This window comes from Poecilia latipinna, unplaced genomic scaffold, assembly GCF_001443285.1.
Source record: "Poecilia latipinna isolate Pla-1442-1.1 unplaced genomic scaffold, P_latipinna-1.0 Scaffold1901, whole genome shotgun sequence".
In the NCBI taxonomy this organism is placed as follows: Eukaryota; Metazoa; Chordata; class Actinopteri; order Cyprinodontiformes; family Poeciliidae; genus Poecilia; species Poecilia latipinna.
Genome location: NW_015114517.1, coordinates 43,757 through 56,118, shown reverse-complemented (window position 1 = coordinate 56,118; position 12,362 = coordinate 43,757). Strand labels below are relative to the sequence as shown.

Genomic DNA, 12,362 nt, shown 5'->3' with positions numbered 1-12,362 from the left:
ATAAGTCCTGGTTGCAACAATTGAGGACTGGTTGCAAAAAAGAAATGCATTGATAGCAGGCAGATTCTCGTGTCCACATGACTTCCATACAGTTTGGGTGAAAGAAGCGATAACCTGGCCCGTTTATGGAAAAAAAAATCTTCTGAGAAAATTTTAAGAGAGGGTGATTATGTAAAATCCACTTTTTTGAGCTTGATATCATGTTACTGTATTATTCCTTCATCACAAACCTACATGGAGCTTTGATCCTTTCATGAATGTTTGAGAAATACTTTAATCTTCCTTGGCAGCCAATTCCAATGTGTCAAACTGCAAAGTCAAATTTCTTTTAAGTTATGTCTGATATGTATAGAAATTTTATAACAACTGAAGGTAACATAAGTACTTGATTGTGCTATAACATAAAATATATAACACCATCTACTTAAAGGTAATCTGTTAGGAGGTCAGACCATGATAAATTTTAATTTCTTAATGTTCAATCATGCTTTGTTTCTTTATATCGGGAACTAAAACAGTTCAAGAATTTTTAAGAATTTCAAGCTCTGTTAAAAACAGTACTCTCCTTTTATAACTCGCATAGTTTATAGCTTGTATAAATCCAGATGTGTTATTCCATCTTGGACTAAACTACTTGCTGAAGTTTAGTCCAAGATGGATGCCAAGGTTAAAGCAGGCTTCTACTATGTTAAAACTCTGATCTTCCTGTAAATCCTGATTTGTGAAAATGAAAAGCATTGTCGTGTTTTTATTGTGGTACGGTTCAGTAGGGGATTTTGATTTGGAAAATGTTTAGCAACACTCTGGGAGCAGCGGGACACTTTATGAGAAACATAAATAAAACTTGTTTATATACGGTAAAAATGAAATTTATTTCATTTTTCTGATTGCGCCTCCACTTCTGTTTTGTGTGTTTCCAGACAGGAGAGTTTTCAGCCCGTTTCCTCCTTAAACTCCCAGTGGACTTCAGCAACATCCCAGTTTATCTTCTCAAGGTAGTTACCACACCAACCTGGAAACCACATCAACCATGAGCATCTGTCAAATCACACACTTCCTGTATGCTCTGCAGGCGCGGCTGCAGACTCCAGGATCAGTCATTACATGAGCTGTTCTTGGTTATTACAAGTCTGCATTTGTTTACATGTGTCAGTGTGTTTTGAATGTTTGTGTCGATAACAGAGGGATTTATTCAAATGAACTGCAGTGCAGCTGTGTATGTGTGTGTGTGCATGTGTGTGCATGTGTGTGCATATGTGTGTGTGTGCAGGCCTCAGTGTTGAGGGGCTGTAAGTTGACTAATCAGCAACTGTCACTGTGAATCTGCTCTGAGCCGCGTGGTGTCTGCAGGCAGCCTAGCTTGAATACAGTACGCACACACACACACTGGATATATCTATAAATATTTCCATGTCTGTCTCTGCTCCCTCTTTCTCTTCCCTCGCTGATGATCTTTAGAGGCCGGAGGCTTCCGCCCTCCGGCCTCTTCCAGCCTGGCCTGTGCCCGTGATGGTGAACATACGGGAAACAGCAACCATCATCAGCTTTATCTCGTCAGACCTGAGGCCCCGAGACTCGTCTCTCTCTTTAAGCAGGCTGTGAATGGACTCATCAAGTCAGTCACATTTCACAGCCACATTTCCCCTCATTCTGGGAACTTGATTTCTTTATTTTTGTCCCTGTGAGATTTTAGCCAAGAAAAAGGTTTAAGCCGAGCCCCGAGGAAAGCTTTATTGGTGACACGCTGGCTGTCACTTGCAGAAAGGATGCACACACTCGCTGACCTTTAGCCAGTGGGTGGTGGTGGCCCTAAAAGCTGTGAAACAATATTGTCAAGTAACTCTGAAATATTTAGCTTTTTTTGAGTGCTAAACCAAATCTTGAATATATATTAATATTCCTGTCACCCTTATCATATCTTTTTCATATATGCTCTCAGTATTGTGCCGTATTTGGCAGCTGGGGGTATACATAGTATCAGTAAAGGAGTGCTTGAAGACTTGAAGAAAGAAAAGTAATGAACATCATCAGCCTACACCTTGTCCACCTACGCATTCCAAGGGAACGGGCCCGTGCTGCATATAGGCAGTACTGGACCGCATCCCAAAACCGATGACCTGAATTTTCATTTTGACAGTTGTCATGCGATTGCTTCTGCCAGTGTGTGTGTGTTCTTGAGTCAATTGTTTCCATGCATTGCACATTTCTGCTCTGCATGCAACTTCGTGGTGTTGCAGGGCAGCTGAAGTGTAATTAATTTATTCCTGCAATCGCTTCTGACAGAGCAGATGAAAAAACTCTATATAATCCCACACAAAGAAGCGGTGGAACTACGAGTTTAATACTCAGTGGATTATACCTCGTGCACATCATTTGTATGAAATATGTGCATGTTCTTAGCCACTCAACTTAAAGCCTTCTATTAGGTCAATGCTGAAACATGCAAGATTCTAGTGATGACCATAATTGTTTTTCTTTTCCATATGCGCAGAAACTGAAAAGATGTGTCAAGTGGCTGCAAGAACATGTCTGAAATATAAAACATACATGTTTCTGAATGTGATATATGTGTATATATATATATATATATATATATATATATATATATATATATATATCAAGCAGTGCTGATTTCTTTAATTTTGGGTGGTCAGCGATTGGCTGATACTTGCATGCAAAACCAATCTTATCCATTGATCTTATCTGCCTCCATTGGTTTAATAATTACCAGAACGAAGAGTTGAATCCAGCTTAGTTTTTCCCGCAAAATAATGTCTGTGTTGGCCAATTAAAAACTTCTTCAGTTGAATACATGAATACATCTGACAATTAAACCAATTGTTGTTACTCTTCTATGCCCCAGAGCATCATTAGACACTGGTATATCCCGCTGAACATTTAATGATCTGTTGCTCAAATTGAATTATCAAAAATGATAAAACTGTCTGTGAACCGCCTAATGTCTATGCAAACACTGCAGCTCCACACAGATTGTTAATATGCTCATATATTTTTGTCCTTAAATAGTAGTTCATCACCATTTAAATGTAAGATTTTTACTTTTTAAGCAACCAAGTATCTTTGGAGCAAGAATATCAACTATAAACCAGGTGCTTCAGATGGAGGTTGGACTGTTGACCCTGATTTTAATCAACCTTCTAACAAATCCATGGATGTCCTTGCTTGAGGAACGCCGGTTTGGCAGTGAAGCAGAAATCTGTTTAGACACAAGCTACCGTGCTCCGCTAGCGAACGCCGAGATGTTGCTGGTGGGCACAGAGCCGTGGAGGACGACCGTTACCTGAAGCGAAGCATCCGCATGGTCTGAGCTCACGACAGTGGACATGTTTACCTTCCTGCATGGACCATCCGGCCTCGGGGTGGAGGGAGGAGAGCTAGTTTATTTATTTAGTTATTTTCAAAGGTGGTGGAGGGTGTAGGGGGGAGGGAGTGGGTCAGAGTGAAAGAGAAGGAAGGACGCAGAGAGAGAGCAGACATGAAGGAAAGTGAGATGCACACAGATGGATGTTGGCAGTTTCTTCTTCTTTAAAGTCCATGCAGTTCTCTTGAGCAGTATTTTAGTGTCTCAGGCTTTGGTTGTACCTTCATCTCTTGCTTGTCATCCCTTTGGATTCGCAGTAACTTGCACCTTTTCAATTAGCTTTGGCATTTCCCCCCCCCAAATTCAAATTTTTCTTTTTTTTTTTTTTTTTTTTTCCTATAGCAACGTCAGTACAACTAAAACTATCACTTGTGCCCATCAAAAGGCAAACAAAAACTAAATATGTAACCGCAGGTGAAAAATACATAAACATAAAAAATCTAAGTTAAACAATGTATTAAAAAGACACGGAAAAATATGAGGCAAAATCTAATAAAACAAATATGAATTTAAGAACAAATAAAAACAAAAACAAATTAATGAAATGATGACAATCAATAAATTACCTCCCCCTTGACTGCCCCCATCACCACTATATCTATCCTTGGTTTTGTACTCAGTAAAGTACAAGAGCAGCTGCAGCTTGTCTCTTGTCCACTCTCATGAGCGCGGGCCGACGCCACATTCGTGACTGAGCTCTCCGCTCTCGCTTCACTTGAGCTTTGTTTCCCCCACAAGCAGTGACCCGTGTCACCAGCTATGAAATGACTGCAGATTTTGTGTGTTTATGTGTGCGACAGAGAAAGATTGATGCGCTTGGGTCCTCGAGCCTCTGTCGTTGGTTGTCCGGGCACTTGCTGTTGCTTATCTTTTTGTTTGCATTGGGATGTGAATGCAGGATGACTGGTTTTAGGTTTTGCTGGCTGCTGAAACTTTTATCCGGGGATCTGACCCTTCATGTTTCTACCCTACATATCAGGGGCTAAACAAATTACTGGAGAGATACTGTATTTAGAAGGAAAAATTTGTGTTACAATAAACTTTGCCGCTGTTGTTTTAGTAGATGTTTATTTGTGTAGCAACAAGGCAGGGCAAAATGATAAAACTATAGTTTTATCATTTTATCAAAGAAAAAAAGACACATTACATTGCAGAGGCAAAATAAATTAAAGTTATAAAAAGTTGAAATCCAGACTAGAATTAATTTATGTGAACTTTTGAATCAAAAGAAATGCTACACAATCAGGTTCTTAGCCTTAGTAACTCAGTGTTTCAGCAGCTTTGCAGTTTATCTGATGCTGCTGACTCTTCATCGTTCCTCTTGAAGTCATGGCACATCCATGCATTGAATTGTTTTAAGCATCTGTTCAGTGCTTCACAGTCACTTAGTGACATTCAAATGTAAAGTACAGCCCCCCCGATGCAATACTTCGTGGAACCACCTTTAGCTGCAATTAAAGCTGCAAGTCTTTTAGGGCATGTCTGTACCAGCTCTGCACATCCAGTGACTGAAATTGCGGCCAAAACAGCTCATGCAATGGTGCCACTTGTTAACACTGGTTTCAGTCCTGTATCTTTTTTTTTTTATATACATGCCCAAGGACATTGTGAATTTGTTGTCCTTGGGCTAAATAGAACTGAGAATACATGTAACTGCTAAATGTAAAAGGTACAATGACTTAGTGTTTTTCTTTATTTCTTTTACTTTCTTCTTCCAAAAGGGATTGGTCTGAAATTCATGATATGATGGAATTTATTTGTTACAGTCATGTTGTTTTGCTCATAATGCAACTTAAAACTTCATTTAAAAAAAAAAATGTTGCAGACCTCCCGTGAAAATGGCTGCCTCCTATATTAGATTTTTAGACATCAGTTCATGTTTTACTCAAAAATGTTTTCTGTTTTTTTTTTAACCTTCTCATTTTTATCCTGAGTGAGTTGTTTTCATTATCCAACTACGACTGTTCCCCAACATGTTTCCCCACTACTTATTTTGCTTCTGCTCAGTTTGGACCCTTTCTCTGTCCCTCCTGCTAAGCATTACTTCCCCCCATTTGTCCCTCTGGTAAAAAAACGACCCACGGGATGGTAGCACCAAGCCCTTGGCATCCCTGCATGGTTGTTTTTGTCTGTACAAGCTATGCATGCTTCACCAAGAGCTCTTGTATCTAATTATTTGTACTCTAATTATTTTCGGTTGCACACCCTCGTTACTCCTTCCCCCCGCTGCACGTGCTCGCATTAACCTTCGGAGATTCGCAGGCAGGAGCCGAAGGGGAGGTTCGGGGTGAAACAGAGTCTTGGGCTCTCATTCTTTCTTTTTATTGGTTGTGCCACCATCACTGAACTGTCTTTTCATTTCATCTCTATTTAAATAAATAAATAAATAAATAAATAAATTATATATATATATATATATATATATATATATATATATATATATATATATATATATATATATATATATATATAAGGTAAGCTTTTTTATGAGATGAAGTGAGACTGGGAAAGGAGCATTACATTTTGCGTCAGGAATCGTCTCTCAGAACATGTTCCTGGTGTTCATCAGGGCCGTGTTTAACACAGCCTCCCACCTCTGTGGCACTGTGTTGGGACCTCCCCTCAACCCAGAGCCACAGTAAAGATGAAGACAGTCTAATGGTGCTCCGTCACAGCTTTGATTAACTGTGACATTTTTACTTTGTCATTACGATAAAAAAAACAACAACAAAAAAAATAGCCACTTTATTGCTGCTAATGAAATTAAGGTTAAAGCCTTATTGATTAAGGTATTTTTAAGATTCTATAAATGTTTTTTTTTTCTTCCTAACTAAATGCACATTCACAAAATGAACACAATTTAGTAATAAAGTGTGGATTTCCTGCACAGGATTTCACAACATACTGACATTTTCCAAAGCCCACCGAAAAATAACAACAGTTAAATCTCCTCCGTGGGTCCATGACATCACACAAGCCACAAGAATGAAGCTGATCAGTCGACATTAGCCAAACATTGTGGTGGACAAGTGACTTTAAACAGAATTTGAGACAGATGTTGAAGCATTTCTGTTGGAAATGGTGCAACCGTATGTGTTTGACTCCGTTTACTCCCCCATTCAAGCGGTGTTCACATATACAACTCTGGTGCATCCATATAGAGCACAAGTAAACACTTTTTGATTGGGAAGTTTAAACAGCGTACAGATATGGACCAATAAATGGAGAGACTCAGTGGAACTGAAAGCAGAAAGGTGAAAGCAGAAAAGTTTGCTTTTAGATGGATTGATTATCTCGATTTCAAAATTATTACCAGCAAAACGGATAAACCAACTGAACGGCTGACAATAAGATGCTATTTATTCGTCACGAGATCTGATGGGAGTTTGATTGATTTGAGGGAAAATTCTGTCTTTCCAGGATTATCTGTCTGACTGCGTGGAAGGGAAATGTTAAACCAAAAACATGAGTCAGGGCTCTTACTGAGAACGTCATGCATCATTTTTTCCTTCTGACTTTCCAGGCTTTGCTGGGAAAATACAGAACAAAATTATTGTTTCAAAACATTACATACTGGATTTATAGGGACAGTATGTTTTTTTTTTTTATTTTTTATTTTAAAAAGTTAACTTTTATATGTTTATGTTGCTTTTATAAAATGTAATTTGATTTAATCTTACTCAGAAGGGGAAAGCTGGAAGTTGCTTGTTATTTAAACGTACAATAGGGACCCAGAAGTTAGAAGTTCTTGTAGGAAAGTCTTGACTTTTCAACAACACGCACCTCAAAATCTGATGAGACTGTCCTAGTGATAATTGCAGTAAAAACAGATTTCTGTCATGCACTCTTGGTAAAGTCTTCCACATGAACTGTAGCATACAGAATCCTTTATTGTAAATATTCCAAGATTTTATGTTTCTAGTTAGGTTCGTCACAAAGGATGCAGATAAGCAAACCCCATTAGTTTCCAAACCTGAAAGTGAATGATACTTCCAGGAAGTTGGGTTTGATTACATTCTTAGATCTAAGTTTTGGCTTTAACGGAAAATTTGATCTGTGTACTGCTTAAAGCTGCTAAGTACCACCATTCGATTGGCTCTATCACGTTAACATAAAGTCTTCTTGACTAAGCGTTAAAAACTGCAGAAGTAAGCTTGTTAGAGCCTTTCAGGGCTGGATTTGTGATGCCACAGTACCAGGACTTTTTAGTTTGAGCAGCTGAGTATTTCTGTAAGGAATAACTTCACACCTCCCCTTCAGGAACCTGGATTAAGTGACACAAAGTCACATATGTGGAAGCCAACATCACTGTATCCTCACACGAGAATGCCCGAACGCCATTGGTGTTTATTTTCGTATTTGTCCAAATTCTCACCTGATCTTATCCCCAATTTTCTCTCCATGTGGGCTAGGTGGCTACTTCAGCTTCCTAAGAGATAAGCCAGAAGGCTCATCAGCCTGCAGCAGCCGTGGTCACTTTACCTCTGCGGTTGCCACATAATTGCTACTCCTTTCTCAACCTCCCATGAGGCTGTCGTTGTTGCGGTTTGCTGTCCCTCTCCATGTGGCAGTTGAGCTTTTGGAGAAGTCGTGGCTGAAGATAGCCCACTTTGTCACATGACGGGTCTTTCACAATTCTCTCCACAGACCTGGAAAAACAACCCTGTGGATGCTTTACAGACACATGCAGATCCATGAACACCCACTCGCTTATAACTGTCACTTTGCAAGCAGGTGAATGTGACAAAGCAGAGCTCTGCTAAAGAATCGTTGTATCGCATAGTGTGCCTGATGCAGTTTAAATTGACTACAGATTTTGAACGTCATGTGAGACAAATATTAGGATGAACATTACAGAAGGGTTGACCTGACTTCATTACACGTTAGCATTTTTTTTTTTAAATTTCAGCCCGTGTGCCACTTTGAAAGACGGCCCATGCATGTGCGTGACTTATGAGCATTTGGTGCCAAAGCAGCGGTTGTAATTTGTGGCCTTGCCTTGCCCCTGCACGGTAAACACTGACTAAGAGCTCAGGAATCTTAAGAGCTATAAAATAATTGCAGGTTACTCCCATGATGTGTGCTGCTCCTCTGGCTCAGCTCTGTCTCCTCTCTGTTTTTTGTTCAGCCTCTCTTGGTGCCACTATATCCATTATTTACCATTTGAATGCCAGCTGCTGTTTGCTCATTACTTTTATTACTCATAATAGAAACAAATTATTTAATTAAATGTTATTTGAGGGCTGTTTTTGTCACCAGGGCCGGCCCAAGGTTGCATGGAGCCTTAAGCAGAATAAGATTTGAAGCCCCTCTATGTGTTAAGAACATCACCCTCACCAACAATTTGAATTATCGTTGATTATATTTACGTTTTGTAAGGATCCCCTTGAAAATGAGATGGTACGGGATAATCCTTGAAATAAGTAGATCTAGTGAAATCTGAGAGAGTGGACAGAGTTTGCTTGGCTGAGCTTAAAAGTAATAATGGAAAATTGATTATTATTTGCTGAGATCTATTTATGAACAAACTGAGCTCAAACGCTCAGATTATTCTCAAAGCATCAGATTGTAGCTCTTTTAACCTAACAAAGTAATTTGTAGCACTTTTACAAAATAAAGTTCCTAATTCAGTTAAATCCTAAATTTAAATTGTGAACAAGTAAATATAAAAAAGCAAATATAAAAATCTTTGACCAGTGGTGAGTGTTCATATGCACTCATTTATGGGAGGCCCCTGTTTGTTTGGGGACCCCAAGCGGCAGCTTAGTTTGCTTATGCCTGTCTCTCTATGACATGCAAAAGAGTCAGGTAAAGACCCAGTGTAGATAAAAACCTCATGCAGAAGAATTTTTAAATCCCCTTTATTTAGAAAACACCAAAAGTCACGAAATCCAAACGGCACACCATCTAAATATAAAAACACAGGACAAACATAGCATGAGAAACACTTCAACACAGTGGTGGCTGAGAGGAGGATCTGACAAAAGACATTTATAAACCCAGATCTATAAATACAATGAGGGAGGTAATGAGTAACTAGCTGAGAAGATAATTAGTACTGATGCAAAACAAAAGCAAAGAACCACTAAAGAAGGTTAAACTTAACAGGATCCCAATAGTGCAAAATTACAAAATGACTCATACAGCAAAAATGAAGCAAAACCCATAAAGGCTCAAAGTCAGTTTACAGCCCCACTTTGCACCTTTGCATTGTAATTTTGTCCCTTTCTGTTTTGTGACACACCTGCAGACAAACGTTTTAGTCGATCTTTGCATGAATGATGGAAATAAATTGTAATAAAGCGTATAAGCTGGAAATGTGTTTCTTTTTTTATTATCAACAAAGTTGGAGTTATGAAATTGTAATGGGGAAAACAATTGATAACAAAAGACGCATTTTCTGTCATGCCTGAAAATTAAAATTTTAAGCAAATATATTTTTGCTTAAAAGTATTGCCCTTAAAACTTGCAATTATGCTGGTGGAAGGGGTGGCGCAATAATGGCTACCCTACATAAAACACAGTCATTAGTCCTGGTATGCTGGCCGCAGGCAGCAGAAATTTGATGGGGCCTGAATAAAAGCAGCACAATTTTCCAATTTTTATAGACAATTAAAAAAAATTGTATTAAATGTAGAATGGTGAGTAGAATAGGTAACACTTTATTTGAAGGGGGGTGAATAAGACTGTCATGACACTGTCATAAACATGACATAACACCTGTCATGAACATCAGTAAGCCTTCATGAATATTTATAACTGTTGTCATAAAGTGTCATTTGGTAAATTGACACTTTTAATACACAGTTGACATTATTCAAAATGTCTTTGTTATGACAACTTGACATTAACCAAGAAATCATTACTGATATAAATTTGTTATAAAAGTATTACTGATTGCACTTTAAAAATTCGGTAACTTTATGTTATTAAAGGTAAAGTTTAAACAGTAATGATTTCTTGGTTAATGTCAAGTTGTCATAAAGACATTTTGGATAATGTCAACTTTGTATTAAAAGTGTCATAATTTACCGAATGACGCTTTATGACAACAGTCATAAATATTCATGAAGGCTTATTCATGTTCATGACAGGTGTTTTGTCATGTTTATGACAGTGTCATGACAGTCTTATTCACCTCCCTTCAAATAAAGTGTTACCGCAGAAGATAATTTGAAATTATAACGTTTTTGTTATGAGCAATAAAACAAATGACAAAAGGCTTAGGGGCGCATTGATGGATTGAGCATCAGCTAATTTTAAGCTTGACCAGCTGTGACCAGTCAGAAGGAGCAGATGTTACTGCTAAGAAATCCATTTTTTAAAGGACAAGTGAACATATCATGCACACATGGACCGAGTCAAAGTATCCATACCAGCACAACCAGACTAAGAAACGGCTTTATTCCCCAGGCAGTGCAAAGGCTGAATGTTCTCAAAAAGAGAGCATTACACACTTTATAAGTATGCTGCTTTAGACTCTTCAGACTTTTTCACTTTTAACTTATTTTTAGTATTTGTTGTTGTTGTGATTGTCTTTTATGATGTAGCACTCATGGGTTAGGAAGAAATGTAATTTTAATTCTCTTATGTTTTGCAGAATTAACAATAAATCTGAATTCAGATTTATTTTTTTTTTAGATTCCCTTAAGCAAGAGATTAGAAATTCAACTCCTTTTGAGTCAGTATTGTTTATGTTTATGTCGGTAATGGACCTAAAATTCACAGGACTATTTTTTTTTCCAGAGACCAAGTAGATGTCAGCTCTTGTTTAAGCTTTAAATTTTTCTTATGTACAGGTGCATCACAATGTTTAAGAATATCATTAAAAGTTTAGTTATTTCAGTAACACATTTTAGAGAGTACAAATTCAATACAAAATAATGATGGATTTCAAACATTTATGTTAATTTTGATGATTATAGCTCACAGCTGAAGAAAACTTAAAATTCAGTTCCTCTGAAAATAAGAAAATTATGAAAGATCAATAACTGGGGGCGGAAAAGGGGGCAAAATAATTATTTTTAATACATCAATCTGGGAAGCCGTGCCATCTGCTGGTGTTGGTCCTTCGTGTTTCATCAAGTGCAAAGTCAGCAGTGTTGTAAACTGGGACATTTTGGAACATTTCATGTATTCTTCTGCTGACGAGCTTCAGAGAGATGATTATTTAGATTTTGCTGAAGACTCATCTGCTATTACACGTCACCAGAACCTCCTTCTGGATTGCCTCCAAAAGGAGCCCCAACCTAGGATTGAGTGTGCATACTATACAGCACATCTACATTTAATTAGTCATGTACAATATTCCATTTCTTTTCTAATGTTTTGAATTGAGCTACTGGGATTAACTTTTACACAGTGATTCTATGTATTGGGATGCACTATTACACCTCATAGAAGCCATTTAATTTGTCAATTTGCATGTCACTTTTTCCAGAAACTGGAGCTGTGCTTCCTCTGGACTACTTCTGATATCAACTCCAAAAACAAATCTATTTCCAATTTTTCATATTGGAAATGTTTTTCTTTAAACAAGCCACATCCTCATTTGGACTTTTTTGGAAAGAGGTTGTTGATTGATGGGATATCCGCGCAACACTGAGAATGTGGCATTTATTCAGAAAGCAAGTTGCCCAAAAGACATCGGCAAGTAATTGCCAGTTTGGGCTTCACTAATGTAGTGTGCGAATGAAATCTGAAAAGGCCAGCCAATGCTTCCATGCAGATAAACAATTATGTGGCTTTTAAACGGTGGATGTATTATAGCTTGGTGTGCTCTTGAAGATGAATTTAAATGTCAGGCATAAAAGGTCTGAAACTCAAATCGTATGTGAGAGTGCAGAAGAAGTCAAATGGATATATATATATATATATATATATATTTTTTTTTTTTTTTTTTTTTTTTTTTTTTAAAAAAATTTTTTTTTTTTTGGAATTTTTGGTTTAAAATTTTTTCTTGGGGTAATTTTTAAATGTT

General features: G+C 37.7%; 1 protein-coding gene across 1 annotated transcript in view; it reads left to right on the top strand.

Annotated features, from left to right (window-relative positions):
• Window positions 1-12,362, top strand: part of babam2 (BRISC and BRCA1 A complex member 2) — an 82,974-nt gene that overhangs the window by 26,889 nt on the left and 43,723 nt on the right. The window contains exon 6 of the mRNA XM_015015317.1: window positions 921-995. Coding sequence (XP_014870803.1) covers window positions 921-995 — 75 coding nt within the window. The remainder of the gene's footprint in view (window positions 1-920; window positions 996-12,362) is intronic.